Raw genomic sequence first — 22,666 nt, 5'->3', positions numbered from 1 at the left:
GGAGCCATGTTTCTAAGCGGGCCGGTCTGGAGAGGAACAAACCTTGGGCTGCATGGGAGATTAGAAAATTGGAAAGAAAAATTTTCTAGCAATGCGAGAAAGAAAGGGGAAAATGGCTATGTTTGGTGGTCAAGAAAAAGAAAAAAATAAATAGATTTAAGAGAACAATGTTTGGTGTAGCTCATGTTCAAAATAGTATATTTAGGGTTTCTTTAGGAGTGTCAAAACCTAGTTCGAATCACTCAAACCAATCAAAAAATCCAAACCGAATTGAATCAATCCTTATTAAATTGATTTTAGACAAGGGTATATGATGAATCGGCTGAAAACTGGATTGTATCGAATTGACCGATATCTATATTAAAAATTGAACCGAATAAAACCCCTAGTATAATTAATTTTATTTAATAATATTCATACTTATTGAGAACGTTTGTATTCATACATATACTCATATGACAGAAAAGCAATTCCCAATTAGGGAGAACGATAGGCCAATAACGAACTTCTTCAATTATAAAATATATAAACTTACCTTCATAAAATTTTTCAAAAATGTAAGGCAATTTCTCTACTCCAAATTACTCTCTTTATAGTCCGAATTTCCATTGAAAACTGGTTGTAGGTGCCAAAGGGAAACACTAGCTATAGATTATCACATACAAATAGTTATTATTATATAATGATGTACTATGGTCATGATTTGCTTCGATTATCTATGGATAGGATTACTAAGTTGTAAATGCCTAGATTTCAACAGAATGAACGATTTAGATCAATCGTCTTCTTTTTTCCAATAGTTGAAATCTATAATATGCAAATTATATATGGACCAACTTGATAGGGGTCCGGGTTATTTTGGATATGGGAGAAGGACAGGTATGCTAGCACAGAACCTAGGAAATAGGTATGCTAGCGAATAGTGGCCGTTAGGTCAGATATTTTAAATCTATGCCATTGATGAATTAGTATATTTGTATACCAAATACCTGACATCTTTTTTTTTATTAAATTTGCTATTGGCTCGTCGTCTTCTTCTTCTTTTTCACTGCTGATTACATCCTTCACACACAGTGAATTTTTAGCTCCATGGATCTAAAGGACTTCTTGGTAATTCTATTCAACTGGAACCCAGGACGACTGCACTGCCTCTACTGCTGCTAGAACCGGTGGCTGCAACTCCGATGACGTTATAGAATCTTTCCTCATGGTTGCAAATCAACGGTTGCTTGAAGAGGTCTAGCCGCACTCTTCATTGATGCCTCCTCTCTCTCATTCACCTTTTCTCTTGGCAGAAAAGGCTACAATTAAACGATGCTACATCTTTGCATCCACCTCCATTGCACTCAGTGTGCATTCTTGTATATGTGCCCTTACATCAGTTTGCACTGTCACTCATGATTTGAGTTAATTACACCATGGTTGAGCTGTACATACACTTGCATCTAAATAAATATGGGTTTAAGTTGAACATTCTATTGTAAAATTCTCTTGTACATATATGAATTCTATATTCTGAATTTGGAGCAATGAATGTAGTGTAATGCTTGAAGGAATTCTAGTAGAATCTAGGGAGTGATCTCATGGAATGCTTTGATTTTTGGGTTTGCTTTGAATGGAAAACCAAAACTGGTTAGCATTGATGAGAGTGACCTTTATTGCCCTCTTGATGGAATTCAGAATGATTAAATATGTGGGGGGAGAGGCAAGAGATTGCAACATAGGAGGCAAAGTGGAACAGTTCGAAGGAGGAGAGCAGATTTGGGGCTTTCTTGGAGGAAAATCATAATGGACGTTTCCGATAGGGGAGGAGGTGAGGTGGGGTGGGGTAGGGGAGCAATATGTGGCAAAGGAAGGTTAGAGAGGGTGGAAGGAAAGTCTTTTTTTAGCGGCTAGTAAGGAAATTCTTATCAAACCAGTTGCTTCTGCCCTTCCAGCTTACACAATGTCAATATTTCTCCTTCCTAATGGCCTATGTGAAAAGCTGAATAAATTGATCAGATCCTTTTGGTGGAAAGACAATCTGGGAAAGGAAGTATGTTGGGTGAAATGGTCACAGCTTTGTAAAAGTAAATCTGCAGGTGGCCTTGGATTTCGTGATCTAACTTGTTTTAATCATGCTCTTCTTGCCCGACAAGGATGGAGACTTTTACATAATCATGATGCTTTATGGGTTAAAATTCTTAAGGTAAATATTTTTCCAATTGCTCTTTTCTTGATGCCACTATGAAACCAAATTGTTCTTGGGGCTGGAGGAGTCTTTTAAAGGTTAGGGATCTTCTTTCCCAAGGTTTAAGAAGAGGTATTGGTGATGAGGCTTCTACCTTAGTTTTTAAGGATTGTTGGCTTCCTTCTTTACCGGGGGGTCGCATTCTAAGTGGGAATCACATACCAAATGATATACTTGTTCGGGATCTTAGTACCCACATTTAAAACATTGGAATTTAAGTCTCATCCACTCTTATTTTTCCAAAGTTGAAGCCAACGCTATTGTCCAAATTCCTTTGCCTGTCTCTCCTAGAGAGGATTTTTGGACTTGGAATTTCAATCGATCCGGTGTGTTTACTAGTAGATCTGCCTATTTTTGTGCTTTGTCTTCAGCTTTTCAGGATTCTTCATCTCAAGGCCCTTTTTGGAAACATTTTTGGAAGTTAAAACTGATTTCTAAGATTAAATTTTTTGTGTGGAGGTGCTGTAACAATGCTACTGCTGTGAAGCAGCTTCTAGCAATGCGTAATTTGGTGCCTTCTTCTACATATGCTTTATGTTCAAGAGTGGATGAATCAGTAGTTCATGCATTATTCCAATGTTCTTTTGTCTCGACAGTATGGTTAGTATCCCCATTATGTTTTGATATATCTTGCTTTTCGGGTGAAAGCTTTAAGGATTGGCTAAAATTTCTCTTTGTTCGTTATAAGAATGTTCCTAACTTGGTAGATTTTAATCTCATTTGGTCATCTACTTTATGGCAGATTTGGAAGGCCATAAATAATGCAATCTTTAATCATGTAGAGCCTAATCTCCTCACTGTTTCAGCAGCAATTTCAACCTCCATTCGGGAAGGGTATATTTTTATTAGAGTTGTTGGCCATGAAGAGAAGACTTTTTCTCATCGGAAAAGCAATATGGTGCCCAATGTTATTGCTATGTCTGATTTTTCTGCTTCTCCTGTGGACCATTTTATTTTAACCACTGATGGTGCCTGGAGATCCTCTTCGTGCAAAGGTGGGCGTGGAGCTATTATTACAACATCAGCGGGTGGTTTGGCGCTGCTAACTGTAGAGAAGGGATTAGTTTTTCAGCAGCTGCTATAGAATTTGAAGCAGTAAGGCTTGGCCAAATTCTTAGGCATTAATTCTCTTTGTTATTTGTAGTGATTGCATAGTTGTAATTTTTGCTTGTAAAGGGCTTCTTTCTTCCCTTGATTGGGCTAGCCTATTGATAGTCAAAGACATTTTAGTGTTACTAGAGTCGTTTTGTTTTGTTCTCTTCAGATTTTTGCCTAGCGCTGACAATAGAGGGGCACATTGTTTAGCTCAGGGAGTTGTTAGGTTTGATCTCTTTAGATCTTGGAGGTTTAAACCACCTTTGTGTCTTGTAAACCATGTTTTTGTGGGAAGGTGCTTCACCTTCTCTGATTTTTCTTAATAAAGTGTTTGTTTCTGATAAAATAATAATAATAATAATAATAATCCAACGATTTAAATCAAATTGACAACATTCGATGGTCAACAAACGCTAGCATTCCATATTCTTGGGTAACCCGCTAGCATACCTCTATACCTCTCCCTTTGTATATATACCTTGTTTGTAAATACCTCTTGTACATCTCACTTAATTTGACTGTCTGCCAATTTCAAATTTGATCAAGTTAGCGTTGATATTTCTATGTTTCTAAACTACCCATCTTTATCAAAGAAAACTACTAATCTAAACCGACATCATCCCGATACTAAAAAACGAAAACCAATAAAAATCTAAGTTCTTTAACAATTTGGTTTTGAACCCACTCATTCCCAAAACAAAATCAATTCAACCAAAACAAAATCAATTCAACCGAACCAAAACCAAGCCAAATCGACCATTTGGAACCCCTAGGTTTCTTAGCTAGTTTTGTTCAAAACTGAAAATATTTTCGGCTTTGTCAATGACCAATTCTCTCATCCACACCACCTCTCAATGAAGAAGCATAAGCTTTTTCAGATTTCAGTCACATGATTCCTTTGCTTTTGCTTTATAATTGTACAGTTCTTTGGTTTTTCTCTTGTAGAAACGCAACCCTAAAAGCGACGCAGAAAGTAATACAAAAATAAGAACAAATAATGCACATATGTTTACGAGGTTCGGCAAGATTGCCTACATCATCGGTGAGATGCATTTCTGCCTCACTATCAATGGAAAATAGGGTTACAACGCTTTTCCTCACACATCGCAGTATTTCTTGCATTACAGAGAAAGAAAACCTCACTACAAATATATAGCAAAAAAAAAAAAACCCTAATTTAAAAAGTACAAAACTGCCCTCAAATAAAAAATTCGAGCGAGGGGCTAGGCCCCCGCTACAAAACTGTACACTCCCCAAGGATGTGTGCACTGGAATGCCAAAATGTGTCGCGCCCTTCATCAGACTCAAATGTAAATAACTTCAACTCACAATCTACTTCCCTTACCAAAAAAAAAAAAAAAAAACTCTGAGTCTACTTCAAGAGGTTTTGCCATGTCCCAAAGAACGCCATTAACCACAACATTAATAGATTGAAGTGAATGAGGATAGGAATTTTGCTCCTTAAGTAATGACTTACAAGTCGAGTATTCGGATGTGCTAGTTAATATAGCTATTGAAAAATTGACAGTGTGCAGTTACCATAAATGATATTCCAATTAATTTTCGACAATGATGATGATCACCTAAGGGTTCCGATTAACCTCACCGTTGGAGAGGATCCAGATATAGGGAAATGAGGCATAATTTCATGACTTTAGCTTCAAGCGTTGTTAGGTAAAACATGACCTACACAAGATCTTGGAAGGGAAGATTAAAGATGGTTTGCTCTATTGGTGGCTCTGAGTTTTTGCATGTAAATCTCTCTAGGCTCTATTATAAGATTGGTCTGGACAGTTTCGAGACAGATGTCCATCATGGGCGGGGTTGGCAATCACTTTTTGGCAAGTAAAAATGATGTAATTTTATCAAGAACATTAAATATCATAATTTGATTAGTGAGAGAACCTTCTATGAGCAAGTGTTTGGTGGGCCTGGTCCATTATATGTCCAAAATTCCATCGTTTGGACTTGGAAGTGGAAGAGTAGAAAATTGTGTACTACACTATATAATTAGTTGAATCTGTCTAATTGGTAGTGAAAAAACAATTTATCAATTATTAGAAAGACTGCTTAATATTGTAATTGAGATTTGGATGAGAAAAATCTTGAAGATTTGATCACATAATCTCCTTGACGATATCATCTATGTTCATCATATTGGAGAATTCACTAATCCTTTCCATTTATGGGCTCCTAAAGTGCATCCGACAGCTGGTAGCACATTAGCATGCACTCCAACACACGGGCGTGCACCCTAATGGGCTCCCAACCTTCGGACGTGTGCTGTAAAGGATCTCATTCCTATGAGCACTAAAATCCTTAACATTTATGGGCGCTAACATGCATCTGACAGTTGGGGGCATCGGGCACACAATCCAACACATTGGGTGCGCACCCCAATCGAGCTCAAGAATGCGTTCGACAACTAGGAGCACTTGGACATGAACTCCAATACACAAACGTGCACCCCAAATGACTCCCAACCATCAGATGTACGCTAATTTGGATCTCATTCCTATATTGAGAGTTAAAATTCTTTCCATTTATGGGTACCAGCTGCATCTGACAGCTGGGGCCACCAAGCACGCAATCCAACATATGGGTGTGCCCATTGGAAGTGCATTTAAGAGGATCTCGCTATTATATTTACTGCTAGAATGCTTCCCATTTATGGGCTCCTAGATGCATCCAATAGCTAGGAACACCCTGGCACGCACTCCAATACAAGTGCACCCCAAGGGACCATCAGATGTGCGCTAAAAAGGATCTCATTCCTATATTGAGTGATAAAAATCCTTCCCATTTATGGGCGTCAGTATGTATCTGACAGCTAGGGGCTCCCAACCGTCGAATGTGCATTGGAGATAATCTAACTCTTTATTGAGTGCTAGAATCCTTCCCATTTATGGGCTCACAGAATGCATCCGACAGCTAGAAACATTCAAGCACGCACTTTAACACATGGGCGCCCACTCGAAGGGATTCCCAACCGTCAGATGTGAGTTTGAGAGGATCTCACTCCTATATTGAGTGTTAAAATCCTTTCCATTCATGGCATAATATCACCCGTTATAATATGTCTAATGGCTTGGCAAAGAAACACAATGTAAAGGCATTTTTCATAGAAAGCTTTATCGGAAAAAAATAATCAAATCTTAATATATACACATATGGAGACATTATATATATAACTAGGGGTGTCAATTCGTGGCCTGACCCGACTAAACCGATTGGGACCGACCGTTTATAGACCGGCCCGGCCCGAACCATTTATTAAATGTGTCGGGCTTGAGCCCGGCTCGTTTATAAATGGTCGGTCTCGGTTTTTCTACTTGGACCGTCGGGCGCCCGACCGAGACCGGCCTATTGTGCACCGACTTGGCCCGACCCTTTAATGATTGTAGAATACCTATTTCCCCTCCCCCCCAAATTAAAGAATAAAAACTAAAAAAGTAAAGACATGTTCACATTTTAAATAATGGTTATATTTGGTATCATTTATTGATTTATTTTCATTTTTTTGGGTTTGCATGAGTGGGCCGGAATATAAGTGCACATTTTAAAGAGGGCCTGTTTAAAAACCGGTTAAAACCCGTTTAACATTAAACATGTCCGTAGCCCGATTAAGGCCCTACTAAAGCCCGATTAAAGTAGCCCGATTAGAGCCCGAGGCCGACCGACCGAATATAAAGTGTACCATACCCTCAATAACTAAGCCCGATTAGTTAAATGGGCGGACACGGTGTAGCCTTTGAAAGTCTTCAAGCCCGATTAAGCCTGATCAAAACCGGATCGGCCCGACCGGTTGACACCCCTATATATAACCAAAACTTTCAAATTGACGTGATACGTGTTTTGTCATTTGTCTGCATAAATGCATACCAAATCTTGTCACTTTTCTTCTAAAATGATCCATTTTTTTAGAAATACCCAATACTCCTTATAAGCTGTAAAGAATCAAAATAATCTGTGTGAGACGTGTTTTTTCGCATAAAGATTTATCCATCTTGTCATTTTTCTATTAAGAAACATCCAATATTTATCTTAAACATCCAATACTCCTTATAAGTTGAAAAATATCAACTATTATAGTCCAATAATTTGGCAAGGAAAGTGCGCTAGAGAGGATCTTTTCACAAAAGAAGGGACTAGAAATCAAATCTTAGGCACAAGAACCAAATCAATGTGATTTTTTTATTAGAAAAAAAAAAAAGACCACAAAGTGTTAAAAGAATAATAATAAAAAAAAAATGATATATTAATGTATTGTGCATATATGTTTTGCAAATATATGCACTCATTAACACATCTCGTAAATGAAAATTCATGTAATGCGTGTACCATGTCTTTCTCTCTCTCATTTTTTTTTTAATAGAGCACTATGTTTGGAGCCTAGGTTCTAGCTCTTGTAGTTGGATGTAAGGGCAATAGTCTATGCTCTAACGTGTTTGCTTTTACGGTTATTGACTTACTGTTGTATGTTTACTAATCCTCACATACAATGGTACTTATTGGTTGTTTAAGAATGGCCTGTGTAAACCTAAGGGGGTAGCACAATTAGTGAGCAATGAACTTGGTACGAGCTGTAAAATCGAATGTCCTAAGTTCGACTCCCAATAGGCACACCTTGGGCCACTCACACGGGGATGTTTAGTGCTCTTTACTGCTTTTAGTGAAAGTTTAATGGTTCTCATCAACCCCAGTATGACTTGATCCATGTGGTTGTGGGGTCAGTATGAGCCTGCGGGACTAGTTAGGCCGAAGGCTTGGATACCCATTGTTAGAAAAAAAAAAAAAAAAAAAAACGTGGCCTATGTTACTTAGTTTCTAGGGTCAGGAATTAAAAATATAAACCAAGCAGATGTAATATGTAGAGCTGAAAACAAACCAATAGTAGTGATTTTATTTTTGTAAGAAAATATTTTACATGTACAAATTTTAAAATATGTGAGTATATCAATTTTCATAAATTGGATTTTTTAAAACACCTAATACAATTTATCTCAACAAGGCCAATTCTTCCATTATTTTGGTTGGAGTTGCCCAAATTTATTGACAACAACTTATTCTCTTGACTGCTTGATTTATCGAGACAAAACATCCTATCATATATCTGAGGTGCCCCTGTTGTTGGGAATATTGAAAATGATTAATTTTTCTACCTTCTTGACGAAGGTTAAAAATCTAAATTTTTATGTAAGACTAATGTCACCTACATTACCTCATTTGCAATAAGAACAATTATGAGTGGGAGTTACACAGTAATTTCTCCTAGAAGTTATAAGGGGAAGCTGTAGCCCCATTTTTATGATGGAAGGAATAGGGGTTACGACATTGTGCTATAAAAGAAGGGTCCTTGGCTTCATCAAGACTATAGAAAACCATCGTTATTTTCTACACAAGAGAGACCAAGAGAACCAAGAGTCTCTCTCTCTCAAATTGAAATAACATTAAATGTAAGACTCACACCCGAAAAAAAAAAAAAAATTCATACGAGTGTTTTATAAGCTAGAACTGTTTTCTTATTTTTGTTCTTAAGGAAGACTTATGCGGTAGTATAATGCGTTTGGTAATATGAAGTAAACTATGTGTTTCTGGATAATTAAAAAAAAAAAAGTTTGTAAGATACTTCAACAGGAGCACTTTTGGCACATCAACAAAACAAAAAATTAACCATAAAAAACCTGTAAGGAAATCTGTGAATGAAAATAGGATTCTACATCAAATGGAAAACAATGATAGAGTGTTAAAAAGTGGGAGTTAACAAAATCTTTAACCAAAATTGTCAAACAACTACTACCAACATTGGTTTATCAAAGAAAAAAAGGGAGTGCTCTCTGTGGGGAAGCGCGGCCTCCACCATCGCCCCCATAGTCTGTGTTTTTCCTTTGTCCATATAAGTCATTTTACTTGGGGGAGGAGAGAGACAAATTATGGCAGAGGCTGCACTACAAACAAACATCCAAAAACCTATCCCAACTTAATGGTGTTGGCTACATGGAGATTCCAAGCAAGGACAAGCGCAAGCTACCATGCAAAAAGATTGGCGGGCTATGGCTAATTTTAATAAGTGTTAGTTGTTAACCTGATGCACCATTTGAAATCAACCACAGACTTATAACGATAGACTATAATAAGGTATCGACTATTTACCTAACGTACCATATAGATCAGTCAAGCCAAAACATCATACATGCATTACATCTACTGCCAAGACAATCCATCATCCAAACTATTTTTATTAAAGGAGGAATGAGATAATGAATTCTGGACAGCACCGCCAAACACGAAGATAATAACTCAAACACACAACTTGTAATTGAAAACTATGTAATCAATACACAACTTAGCAATAAAAACTAGATATGCAACACATAACTCCACATTGAAAACTAAATAAGCAACCCACAACTTAAGCCAGAGGTATCTGTGAATAGCATTACGTCCACCACCAGACCTACTACTCATCAAATTAGATGGAGTACCTATCTAAGACGTCCTATTCACACCACAAGTATCTTAACGGGAGTGGGGTGTGACAATATCTTTCAAAAACTATAGTTCGAGGGGTTGAGATCTTTAAAGGCTACTCTATCGATATTTGGATCCAATTCCCCTTCCTCACATGTTCCTTAAGAATTGTTTCCCTTATTCTACCATCGGTATGGAGTGTGGACTAATTAGTCATGAAACGCATCAAAATCGCCTGCAGTTAGGTGGTGAGGTGTAGTGAGCATCCCAGGCCCTCCAGCCGTTGGATGCTCACTACAGACAATTTGGACTTGTCATGAAATATGTTGCTGCAACCTTGTCTTCACATCGGTGTGACCTAAGCCCAGGCCTGACCATGCCTAGTCGGGCTTGGAATTTCCAACCCAGGCCTGCCTTGCAGGCTGAATAGGCTGGGGCACAGGGAAAACTTACACCCCAAGATTATAATACTAGAGAGCTTTAAATTGGTCCACATGATGACATTGCTCAGAAGACCATCTTCTTTCTTTTGGTGAAGCCCATATTTTTTTTTTGGTGAAACTCTGAGAACCATCTTCACTAGATACTTAAGGGTGTAAATCGGTCCGGAACCAAGTGTTCAGTTCCATTGTGGTTTGATTCTAGGGAGTAAGGCTATCAATCCCAAGCCTACATAGATTGGACTGATCTGGTCTGACCTTTTAAAGACCGCTCCTGACTTGCACCGATTATTAAATGTGTTGGGCTTAAGCCTGACGCATAAATAGGTAGTACACAATGCAACGGTTACGCCTAATGGCGCCCGACTGGCCTAGCCCATTTACAAGCCCGGCTCGGCTCAATAGATTTAGCCCTACTGTTTATATATATATATATATATTTTATTTTTTTGGATAGAATAGGGTATATATTGATATTGTTATCAATTACTAAATGTAGTTAAGTGTAATATCTTTTCTAAATTATTGATGATTTAATAAAATATATTAAAATTTCTTAAATCTAAGACAATAAAAGATCGTTTAAGATCCATTTAAGGCTTTATTGGTACATTATCCCTTTTAAGGCCTAATTAGAAGAAACCCGATCAAGGTCCGGAATCCTACCCGAGCTCGACATGAGACCGACTCATTCTTTAAATAGGTAGGTCATGGTGCAAGGGTACATGTTCGCCAGGCCCAACTAGGCCCAATCGATTGACACCCCTACCAAGGAGTATTGATGTGATCTGGAACCAGACCAAGTCTCGCCTCAATTTGAAAATTAGTACTCATACAATATTTTTCAAAATAATAATAATAATAAAAATAACCATACATCGACATTGTAGTAAAGATACTATGAAATTATACATTTTTTTTAATTAAACGATCTTTATTTGTCTTAGATTTAAGAAATTTTAATATATTTTATTAAATCATTTACAATTTAGAAAATACATTACACTTAATTACATTCAATAATTGATATATACCCTATTCTATAAAAATAAAAAAAAATCAAAATCAAAATATGTATGTAAATGGTTGGGCTAAACGTATTGAGTTGAGTCGGGCTTGTAAATGGGCCAGGCCAGTCGGGCGCCATTGGGATTAACCCTTGCATCATGCACTACCTGTTTATAAACGGATCATGCTTGAGCCCAACACATTTAATAATCGGTTCAGGCCAGGATCGGTCTTTAAAAAGTCAGACCCGATGGGTCCAATCTGAGCAGGCTTGGGATTGACACCCCTACACCTTGGAATCAAACAAAAACCAAACTGAATACGTGGTTCCGGACCAATTTACACCCTTAAGTACCGATCTAGTAAAGATGGGTTTCTGGGTTTCACAAAAAAGAAATATGATGAGCTTCACCAAAAGAAAAAAGATGGTCTTCTGAGCAATGTCGTCATTGGACCAATTTAAAGCTAATTCCCTAGTAAATTATAATCTTTGGGTGTAAGTTTTCCCTGATTCCCTGCCTATTCAGCCTGCAAGGCAGGCTTGGGCTTAGGGCACATCGATTAGAAGACAAGGTTACAACGACATGTTTCATGATGAGTCCAAATTGTCTGCAGTGAGCGGTGGGTGAGGTGCAATGAGCATCCAACGGCTGAGAGGGCCTGGCCATACACCCCAGCCGTTGAATGCCCACTGCATCTTCCCGCTTCAATGCATACAATTTTGATATGTTTCATTACTGATTGGTCCACACTCCATTCTGATGGCAAAATAAGGGAAACTATTCATAAGGAACCTATGAGGAAGTGGAATTGGATCCAAATATCGATGGAGTAGCCTTTAAAGAGCTCAACCCCTCGAGCTATAGTTTTTGAAAGACATTGTCACACCTCGCTCCCGTTAGGATACCTGCAATGTGACTAGGATGTCTAGATAGCTACTCCATCTAATGTGATGGAATTTGCTTACTTTTTGTTTAGTAAAGTTTACTTTGAAAAATGTTAGAGTTTCAACCTGCATTCTTCATCACACTGGAAAACAACTAATATTTTGTGATAAAATTGTGCCCTTGTCATCAAAATTTGTCTAGTTTCAATACATTGTGTCGAACTAACAATAGCCTAGCAAGAGCAACACACCAAAACTCAGGCCAATCTTGAATAATGCCATTTGAATGCCTTGGAAAGCTAAGACTACCTTATCCCAATTAAGGCAAGTTGATGAGGGCAGTAAGCCGAAGTAGACTAGTCAGTATGGGCTTGCGGTTGTGGGGTCAGTATAGGGTAGCGTGACTAGTCAAGCCGAAGACCTGGATACCCATTGTTAGCACAAAAAAATAAAAAATAAAATAATGAGGGCAGTAAGCAGTTGACCTACCAGTTCTCCCCTACAAAGGGAGACATTAGAAGGAAGAGATGGTTGTAAGCATAGAAGTTAAAACTCTGCATCAAAATGCCAATTTCATGGATATATTTTGATTGCCATATCCTGCATTTGTCATTATTTTGTGTAGCTGAAAACTCATGAACTTTGATTTACCACAAATCAAGATGAATTAAGACATGGCAGTAAGAAGAAAATAAAGTGCAAAAGTATTTAAGTGGAAACAAATACTTTATCAAAATAAAACCATTTCATTATCAACATCCCATTCAAGTACATCAGATTTTCACATTTTTTGGCCAATACAAATTGCTACAAATACAACAAAAAAAACTAATAAAAAATGACAAACAAGCTTCATTGATGCAACAAGCTTTATTATTTCATCGAATCTAATTTTCCCACTACGCTCCTCCTGCTGCAACCTCCATGACACCTCTCGTAACTCCCGCAACTCCTCACGCAACCCTTGCACCTCCTCTCGCAACCCTCGCACCTCTTTTTGCAATTCTTGTAAATCATGGGTGGGATTGTCTATTGGTACTTCTTTATGTAGAAGCTCGGTTGTTGGTGCATTAATGAAATCATACCAAGCACAGTAATTACTGAGATCTTCCACTGCTACCTCCTCCACATCTTTCCTCATGCCAACATCTGAAGCATACCGTTGTGAACAGTAGCACCTGATTGTTATTGCTGCTATCCCATAGATGTTGGAGGTAACAGGGCGCAAGGGTGATTCCAAGGCGGCAGAAACAGATGCACCTATTAATGATGTTGCTTGGCCACTCTGACTAAATCCTTCTTGATTGACAACAACCAGACTTGTCTTACAATATATGGCAAAATCTTCACAGTTGTTCTTGAAAACATTGTAAGATCCAAAGCCATTTTTAAGCAGATAGGTTGCTCTATGGATTACAATATCATCTGGGTTTGAGAGAGCAGTGGTACATGTTCCACCCCTTATGTTTGCTAGAAAGACAGCACGACTAACACCATACTCGAAACGTTCCAGGTTACCACCAGCAAGAAAGCAATCTAGACAGTGAGAGACTACTCCATGACTTTCTTCTAATGGTGAGCAGGTGGAACAGAGCTGAAATTGGGGTGGTACAGAGCTGAATTGAAAAACATCCCACACAGTTTCAGTCCCCCCTTCTTGACCTCTTCCTCTGGTGAAGTGGATTACCTTATCATTTCCAACATAGATGCCTGCATCCATAAGGATAAACTATAAGGATATCGTCTAAGCTTCGATCTAAGGGAGAATAAAATTTAAGAAAATTTTCTTGCACCACCTCTAAATTTAAAATTTATATGTATAAGCCCTCTCGCCGAAGAGATGGGATGTGATCCTAAGTAATTAAGGGAGAAAGAGAGAGAGAGAGACCGTGATGGGCGTAAACAAAAGCTTTCCTCCATGTATAGATGTGATCGCCTGGATTCAAGCTGCCTCTGTCGATCCTGCTTTGGATCATAGATATTAATTAAGAAGGAAAAAAATTAATCAATAAAACCACTCAAACATTAACTCAAGAGAGACTCCATCTTAGGAAATTGAAGAGAACGATACCTGTTGGAGAACAGCCCCATTCTCTCTCACACACACTCTCGCTCTAGGCAACAACGGGATTATTTCTAGGAAGCGTGAAATAACATATTTCTTCACAGGTAAGGAAAGGGAAAGCAAAGCACTTTAATCATTAGAGAGAGAGAGAGAGAGAGAGAGAGAAAGAGAGGTATTACTGATTATGCGCTTCCCTAGATGTACTATTCATCTTGACCCTGTATTGACTTAGTTTTTCAAAAGTAAAAATAAAGGATAATAGATATAAAAACACCACCTATGTGAGGTAAGCTAGTGCACCAATGAAGGCATGAGATGGGATATCATATAAAGTGATAGAGAAGTCATTTTCTGTAAAGGAATCATTTGAACAGGTAAAAACAGAGATATAGTAGACCCTAGCCTAAGGTACACTGATGGTATCCAGCTTTTTCGTAAAAAGAAAATTAGTGGGTTATTATTTTTTCTCATAAAAAAAAGAAAAGTTGTCCTTCAACTGTCTAAATGGAAATAACATTAGATGTGAGTAATGTAGGCTACTTTGGTAACACTTCTGTTATTTATTTATTTATTTACTTTCATGAATAACACATCTATTCCAGATAAGTGTTTTATGAGTTAGAAGGGTTTTTTCATAATTTATTTTTTCAAGGAAGACTTTTGCAAGGGCAAAACTTTTTTTTTGGGTGAAGATAAAACACGTTTGATAACAAGGATTAAAATATATTTCTAGATTAAACACGTTTGATAACAAGGATACACATCTATTCGTGTAGTGTTTACCCTATTTTGAAAAAATAATGATTCTTAAATTCATTCAGTTAGCTTGCAAATGTCTAGTGATGAAGTGTCACTGTTGATATTTTTTAAATGATAAATTTACCCTTGAAATTGAAGATGTGTTGAGCTATTATTCTATCTTCTTCTCTTGTTCACTTCTCTCACTCTCTCCCTACTCTGTTTCGGTTGCCCTCAAGTTGTAATCGAATAAGAGAATAGAACTATTCTACCAAATCTTTTGAGTTCCATTCGGACCCAGGACGTGGACAAGATGTGTTACAGTTGCATGTCAGGAGTCCCAAAATGCCAACCCTTGAAGTAGGCCGTGACCTCAAACCCCAACAACAGGAGGGAGAACCACAAGAATCCTTCGGGAACACCAGCAAGAAATTGATCCTTCCAGACAATTGAGAATTGGTCTGAAATCTTGTAGATTCTAGCAAAGAATGTGGGCCTTGATAAAAGCATAAATTGGCCTCCTGACTCTAGGGTTCTCAGCCTCGATCTCACTCCCAATCTCCAAATCGGTTCTTCCCGAAGCCAAGTAGGAAAAAAAAAATAAAAATAAAAAAAAGAAATGGAGAGAGAGAGAGAGTTAAGGAAAAACGAATGCTTGTGAGCTTTAGTTCAGGAATGGAGACATTCAGATGTATTTTTTGTTCTCTATATTCTAAATGCGTCATGGTTAGGTTGGATTACCTCGCTCCAACTCTCTAATTCCTCGCCAATGTCTATATTGTTCTCTTCCTTTATTCAGAGTGTCGACCATTTGATCCAATGCTTGAGTTGCTTCTGGATCCAATTGGGGAAAATCAAACCAATCCCTCAAAACGGACAATGGTAATGCAGACGACTTCTTTCCTATGGTTCTGGCTCAGATTCCGATGTGCAACGAGAAGGAAGTACCAATCTCATTCAATGGCTGTTGCAATCTCATTCTAGGGTTCAAAGGTATTTCATAATATAGAGTAAAAGAGGTGAAAAGGATGAGAAGCGCCTTTTTTATTCATATTTGGTTTTAGGGTCAAAAGAGTAATTTCAATTTCTAAACTAACGGTGTTAGACTTTAGGGGTACATTTGATATTTTTTTGAAATTTAGGGTGATATCTTATTATGGGTTAAAAAAAAAAAAAGAGGAAAAATACTTTAACCAAAACACTTCTAATACATCAACAATATTCATTTTATAGGGGAAAAGAAAACTACCTTGTCACATGTACTTATGCCCCTATATAGGAGGCGAAAATACCACCTTACCCTTTAATTGGATGCTTGTGTTCCTCTTCTGGTTGATCCTTGTACTACCACAATCGCCATGTGAGAGGTAGCAATTCCTAACCCGATTTTATATAATATTGAAAAAATTTCCCAACCTGTGAGAAAATGAGTGATAATAAGACACCATTTGATAACATTTCTATTGTTTCTGTGTCTAGAAACAGTAGAAATGACTTTTCATGTTTCCAAAAAAAAAAATGATTTTTTTAGTATTTGATAAACTTATTTTTTGAAACGTTTTTTGCTGACATAATGCCACTAAAAACCCCAATAGTATCATCAGATGCCCAAAAGAGAGAGAGAGAGAGAGAGAGAGAGAGAGAGAGAGAGAGCTCAGTTGCCTCTTTTTATGTTTAAATAGTTGAAAGATTTATTGGGCACAACAAATTTTTTTTTTCTCTCAAATTCGTTTTTAGAAACAACGTAATAAGTCCGACTTGTTTCGTTAAAGTCGTTTCTAGAATTGTAAATAGGCATAAACTTTATTAAACACTTTTTAAGCTATTTCTCCGTTTTTAAGAACAAAAAAACATAAAAACGACAAAAACAAAACGTTGTCTAATAATGCCTAAGATTATCCATGAGAGGGAGAGTCAAACAAATCTTACACCAAATTTGTCAAACAACCATTTCATCATTGAGAGTGTATCTCAAACAACCACAACCACTTAGCAACGCTGGTGCCACAAGACTCGGGATCAGGTTCTCATACGCTCCAAAAGCCGATGCGTGGCATTCCATTAATCTCTATTAAATGAGTAACTCTCATTCGTCCCTTCACAACGCCGATGCGCGGCTTTCCATTATCCCATAATCTTCTGGGTACCTCTCATTCCTCCCTTCCCAAGTTTTTATTTTTTAATCAATCCCCAACTCCTCTCTCTCCTTTGTTTTTGGTGGGTTAATTAAACTATCCTATTATAATTCTTCTTTTGCAGGTTCGAAGAAGACATGGTTCCACTAATCGATAAGCCGAATCGGGTTTGTATTGGTATCAGCCAAGGTCGATTGTTTTTATTTTTCTACCCTTGGTTCATACAGTCAAACCGATATGGGATTGGTTAGAAATCAATAGCCGCCTCTGTCAATACCAATACGGATCGGCTGATTTAAGCGATCTGATACTGGTGAGAGAGAGAGAGAGAGAGAGAGAGAGAGAGAGGTGCACAAACCTGAGTAATGCGGGCTGCTCTGGAGAAGATACTGCTCAGGATGAATTGATTCATAAAAGAGGCAAAGCAGGTCTCATGGTAATCAGCCTTTGATGCATCAAAGTCATAAGTTGAAAACACAAATGCACACAGTAATCTCAGAAATTGATAGAAACATGAAACTTTACCAGCTGACCTTAATTCTGAAACTGGATCATGTGTGTGTTCCATGTCCTGATCAAGTAAACTAGGTAATTCATCCCATCAAGATTTCTGTAAATTACGGTTATATACAATCAAACTGGTCTTTTTCCGATTGAACAGAACTTCACAAAATGTAAGAAAATTGCTCCACATTAATTTAGTGAACATAGTAATTGATTAATCCTCTCCGAAAAATGATACATTGTTTTTCCAGTATTGCTAGATGGAGTCAACAACTTTGACTGCTAAGGCCTCATCTTCTGGATGGTAAGCAATGGGATCAGATAATAGAGGAGCTGGAAGGTTGAGAACACCTTCAAGTGTTGCATGCACACAGTATGCTGAATATGTAATATGATATCCACCTTCCTGCACAATCAGAAGGCGTCCATCACTGTGCTTATCAGCCAGTTTCCGTACTATCTGCCCAATTTCCCTATAACCCTCCATTGTCAAGCACTGTCTTCCATTAGGATCAAACTGGAGAAAAGAACAAGCAAAGTTACCTTATTGGGTAGTATCACCACTATAACTGGCTTCAGTGACAATAATACCTCATGGAAAAATGGAAAAGTAACATTGACACTTATCCATACAATGATGGCACTACCAGCAATCTTCAACAATTTTATACATTGATCCTACAGAATTCGGAATGGATCCAGGCAATGTAGAAATAGGAATTAGGTATTCTAAAAATGTATACGTGCAGTATGCATGGTGATTCATATAAACTTTGATTCTCGCTAGTGAACCGATTTTTCAATATCATTCCAGCTATACTTATTCTAAAACAATCCCTCGCCTAGATGAGGCCAAAATCAAGGCCATTTTCCATCCTCCATTGAACCGACTTTAGTTGGATGAGAGTGAAGTGTAATTCTCAAATCAGAACTCCATTCTCTTGCTTCACAAGCAAATATAAAACGATACCTCATATTCACATCATACCACATTGATCAGAAACAGGACATCGTTCTCCCTAGGTGAATAAATCTATTTGTCAATTTTTACCCCATGCAGGAATGTTTAGCATACTACAGTGTACTTCAGAAACAGTCCTGGTAAGTTTAGAGCAGATTTCTTTGTCTACATATCGAAGATATGATCATATGGCATATCTTTTTTTTTTTCCCCTTCAGAAATAATCCTCTCAAGGTCGCTGTAGCATTAAGACAACACAGGACAATATCAAAAAGGCTTGTAGATGGAAACTAGGGGCGAGTGGTAGCCAAAGGTGGGGCCAGGAATTTTCTCTTTTTTTCTCTTGGGGAGTGAGGGGAATTAGGGGCACAAAAACAAATGTATTGGGGTATGAGAAAATGAGTAGAAATAGTTTAGGATAGGGAAACAGTGATTCCAAAAATACAAGCAATCAACAAGAATTCCAGTATCACCAAAAAGAATAATCCCAAGGAATATTGAGTTGTTTCAGCTGGATGATCATGAATCCAAGATGGTGCAATATGATTGGGTTCGCATGTTTATAAACTAAAAATTTCCTTTTATTTTCCTATTCCAGATTAATTTTCTGTTATTTGAAACTTCAGTATGCCTTTACAGCTTACCTATCCTCCACTTCTTAAATCAGTTGAAATCAGTGTCCTTGATTCTTGGTATTGGTAGATTGAACATAGCAAGTCGTCGATCAAAGACTTTACTAGGCTTCTCAAGTCCATCATAGGAAACATCGCTGAAAGTAGTGAGATGACAATCACAGAGCTCAAGGAATAGACCCATGGACGGAGATGCACAATAAACATTAGGAGTTTGTGGATGACTGTAATTGGTATACCAGAGATTTGCTAAATAAGAGGATCACTAATCAGTATATGAATATCGTATTGGTGCCATAATTTCCAACCATGACTGCTCCTAACAACTTCAGACACTTCATATGGATAAAAAGATTGAACAAGTAATTCACCCATATGTTACACATGACAAACCTGGCATTTGGGTGCTCTTTAGTTTAGATAATCAACTGTAAGAATCTGGCCTAAAGCAACCACCAGTGGGCTACACTCCATTCAACGCCAAACAGGTTTAAACCATATTCTGGGTGGTGAATGTGTTCCCCAGATCAAAACTCAGGGAAGGATTTTACTGTGAATAAATAATGCGACCTCCCACGCTCCAAATTCTTTAATCATCATATTGCAGCAATACTGTGACATCATGCAACCATTTTCAGAAGCTGCTAAGCTTGATTAAACTCCCTGTAAAGAAATATTTTCTTGCTGACAAACCATCTATGGTGTGGACAAACATAGATGGTTGAATCAAAACTTTTTTTTCCTACCGCAAGTGCCTATCTTTTCTTTCTCTAGATCAAGAAATATTCATTATTGTAATTACACACAATTTTAATTCAATTCCAGTTAGTATATGCTAAAAACTTTAATTCCTTGAGTTACACAGAATCAGAGACAAAATCAAGATCCTTAGAAATGCAAAAATACTGCAACCCCAGAAGAATTGTTGATCTTTAAAAAAGGGGGTGCCCAGTGCATGAGGCTCCTGCCTCTGCGGGGTCTGGAGAGGGTTATTATGCACAAGCCTTAACCCCGCTTCGTGGAGTGGCTATTTCCTGACTTGAATCCGCAACCACTAGGTCGCAATGGAGCAACCTTGTCGTTGCACTGAGGTCTGCCCATTATTCTTTACCATAAATAACTCCCCAACCCTACGCAGAGAGCTCCACTGGGTAGTTAACAAGGAAGAAAGAACATGGTTAGTTAACTTACAGCACTAGAGTCTTGGCCAATAACTAGAACCATCATGTCTGGCTCAAACTTCTGAACAGCAGAGACAACCAATTCATTCATGGCATACTTATATCCCCGATCACCAGTTCCATTAGGTAGAGGTATAGTCAGATTAAAACCTAACCCATCACCTTCACCAAGTTCATCAATGGATCCACTCTGCGGATGCGATGGTCCCCACGAACCGTGATTCATATGAAGAGAGATTGTAAGAACCTTATCCGAGCGATAAAACCCCTCCGCAGTCCCATTTCCATAATGGACATCAATGTCAATTGTTACAACCCTCCTGCAGCCAGAGTCTAAAGCCAATTGAACAGCAAGGCCAGCATTGTTAAGGAAGCAATACCCATCAGCTTGAGTAGGCTGAGCATGGTGACCAGGAGGACGAACTAATGAATAGGCAATCTTCCCGTGACCATCTAGTATGCACTTCATTGCTGATAGAGTAGTACCAGCAGCAAGAAGGGAAGCATCCCAAGAGCCAGGGTTCAAGATAGTCCCAGCGCAGAGTGTCTTACCCCCTGCTTCATCCGCTTGAACTAGTTCTTTGATGTACGCTGAAATTAAAATACAATAAAGCTGTAATCGATTAAGACCAGAACTTTTAATGAATCTGCGAGAAGAAGGGAAGGAAAGTAGGGAAACCGAAGTACCTGGAGTATGAAAGGAGAGCAATTCAGGAATCTGAGCAGGCTTTCCTACATGCCAAGAGATATAGGGAGAGATAGGGCCCCTTTTGAGGATGGAGACCATGTTCTTCACCCGATCTGAGTTTTCAGGATGCTTTTCCAAGACATCGAGGAACCCTGGATCCATGGCCGTATCGAAAACGCCGGTTCCTGCATCATGATTGAGCATTCCTTCGTGCCAAAACACTTCAATTCGATGGGATGATGAGGAGGGAAGAGAAGCCATGGATTGTGTATTATTGAGGAAGGAATCGAACAGCTCAGAGATTCAGGTCACCCATCATTGATCTCTTCTGGGTACTCGCTCTGCAACTTAGAACATGAAGGTTAGAGAAGAGCATAGTCTGATTAGTGCAGTCCACTTGTTCGCTCTGTTGCTTCAGAAAGGCTGACGAATGACGAGTCAAGACGGAATTCCACCTCTTGAACTTCTTTTCTGATTCCCCTGCCAAATATTTCTTCCACCTGTCTTTTTCTCCTGGTATTTTAAAAACCCGAAATTATCGCTGGTATCCTCCCCTCTCCTCTCAATAAACGAGGGTGCCAATCCGTCGGGTTGGGTCAGTCTTGGTCAGGTCTATCCGAATTTAACGGGTTTACGACTTTAGACCGTAATCTACCTATTTAAGTATTGAGTCGGTTTCAGTGGATCTCATGTCAGAATCCATCGGTTTTCAAGCTTTAGTCGGGCTTCTCCTAATCGGATTAATCGGATTATAATCGAGCCTTAAACAAGATAATATATCAATAAAACCTAAAATGAGATTTAAACAATTTTTAATTGTCTTAGATTTAAGATATTTTAAGATATTTTATTAAATCATCAACAATTTAAAAAATATATTACACTTGATTATATTCAATAACTGATAAAAATATCAATATATACCATATTCTATAAAAAAAAATAAAAAAATACATATAAATGGTCAGGTTAAACGTGTTAGGCTGAGTTGGGCTTGTAAATGAGTCGGGTCGGTTAGGCTTACTCCCTTGCATGGTACACTACCTATTTATAAATGGATCAGGCTTAGTGACCAATGCATGTTAAGCCGATCTTTAAATGGTCTGACTCGATTGGTCGAAGTGGTACAATCTTGAGATTAATTGACAACCCCTACAATAAACCACCACAGCCCTCTCACAATCCATATCCTACCCTCCGCATCTGCCCGCCCTCAGCCCCTTTCAGAATCTCTGCCCCACTCCTCTCAACAATCCCCACCCACCCGGTTTGTTTTTTCTTCGCCACTCGCACCCACTCTATCCCGCAACCTAAGTTAACAATGTGTTGCGGACGGGATGGGGCAGGCATGCTGCATGCATGAAATGCATCAACGAAACGTACTTCAACTACTTCTTGTACACAAGCAGGCAATTGCAATTATAATAAAAAAAATAAAATTGATAGAAATTATAATAATATTTGAGGGTATATAATAATAATTGAGCTAATTAATAAGATAATCTACATACCTTTCTCTGTCACCGAATCAAGTATCACATTCAAAGACTTATCATATAAGGGTGGTCAAAGATTTCATCATTTACATGTGGATGAAGAAAGCAGGTCTAACATGAAATAAAAGAGCCAGTC

General features: G+C 38.2%; 2 protein-coding genes across 3 annotated transcripts; both read right to left on the bottom strand.

The window, feature by feature from the left end:
- Positions 1-12,856: 12,856 nt before the first annotated feature.
- On the bottom strand, positions 12,857-14,352 carry LOC122057484 (protein LEAD-SENSITIVE 1-like). Of its 2 annotated transcripts, XM_042619601.1 has the most exons (3): positions 14,202-14,352; positions 14,019-14,092; positions 12,857-13,840 (listed from the first exon to the last, which is right to left on the bottom strand). In XM_042619601.1, the coding sequence occupies exons 1-3, from the start codon at positions 14,219-14,221 to the stop codon at positions 12,912-12,914; spliced, it is 1,023 nt and encodes a 340-aa protein (XP_042475535.1). In that variant the 5' UTR covers positions 14,222-14,352; the 3' UTR covers positions 12,857-12,911. The 2 variants fall into 2 exon arrangements, with proteins under 2 accessions (XP_042475535.1, XP_042475536.1); XM_042619602.1 differs by lacking the exon at positions 14,202-14,352 and having other exon boundaries at positions 12,857-13,886; positions 13,999-14,096.
- A 3,476-nt stretch (positions 14,353-17,828) lies between these two features.
- Positions 17,829-21,532, bottom strand: LOC122057397 (histone deacetylase 8-like). The gene is made up of 3 exons (XM_042619477.1): positions 21,034-21,532; positions 20,357-20,937; positions 17,829-18,089 (listed from the first exon to the last, which is right to left on the bottom strand). Exons 1-3 carry the CDS (start codon positions 21,293-21,295, stop codon positions 17,829-17,831), a joined length of 1,104 nt encoding a protein of 367 aa, XP_042475411.1. The 5' UTR covers positions 21,296-21,532.
- Positions 21,533-22,666: the final 1,134 nt, after the last annotated feature.

The sequence above is a fragment of the Macadamia integrifolia genome, chromosome 12 (genome assembly GCF_013358625.1).
Source record: "Macadamia integrifolia cultivar HAES 741 chromosome 12, SCU_Mint_v3, whole genome shotgun sequence".
Classification (NCBI taxonomy): domain Eukaryota; kingdom Viridiplantae; phylum Streptophyta; class Magnoliopsida; order Proteales; family Proteaceae; genus Macadamia; species Macadamia integrifolia.
The sequence above is the reverse complement of the archived record's forward strand: the minus strand, read 5'-3'. Positions and strand labels throughout refer to the sequence as shown.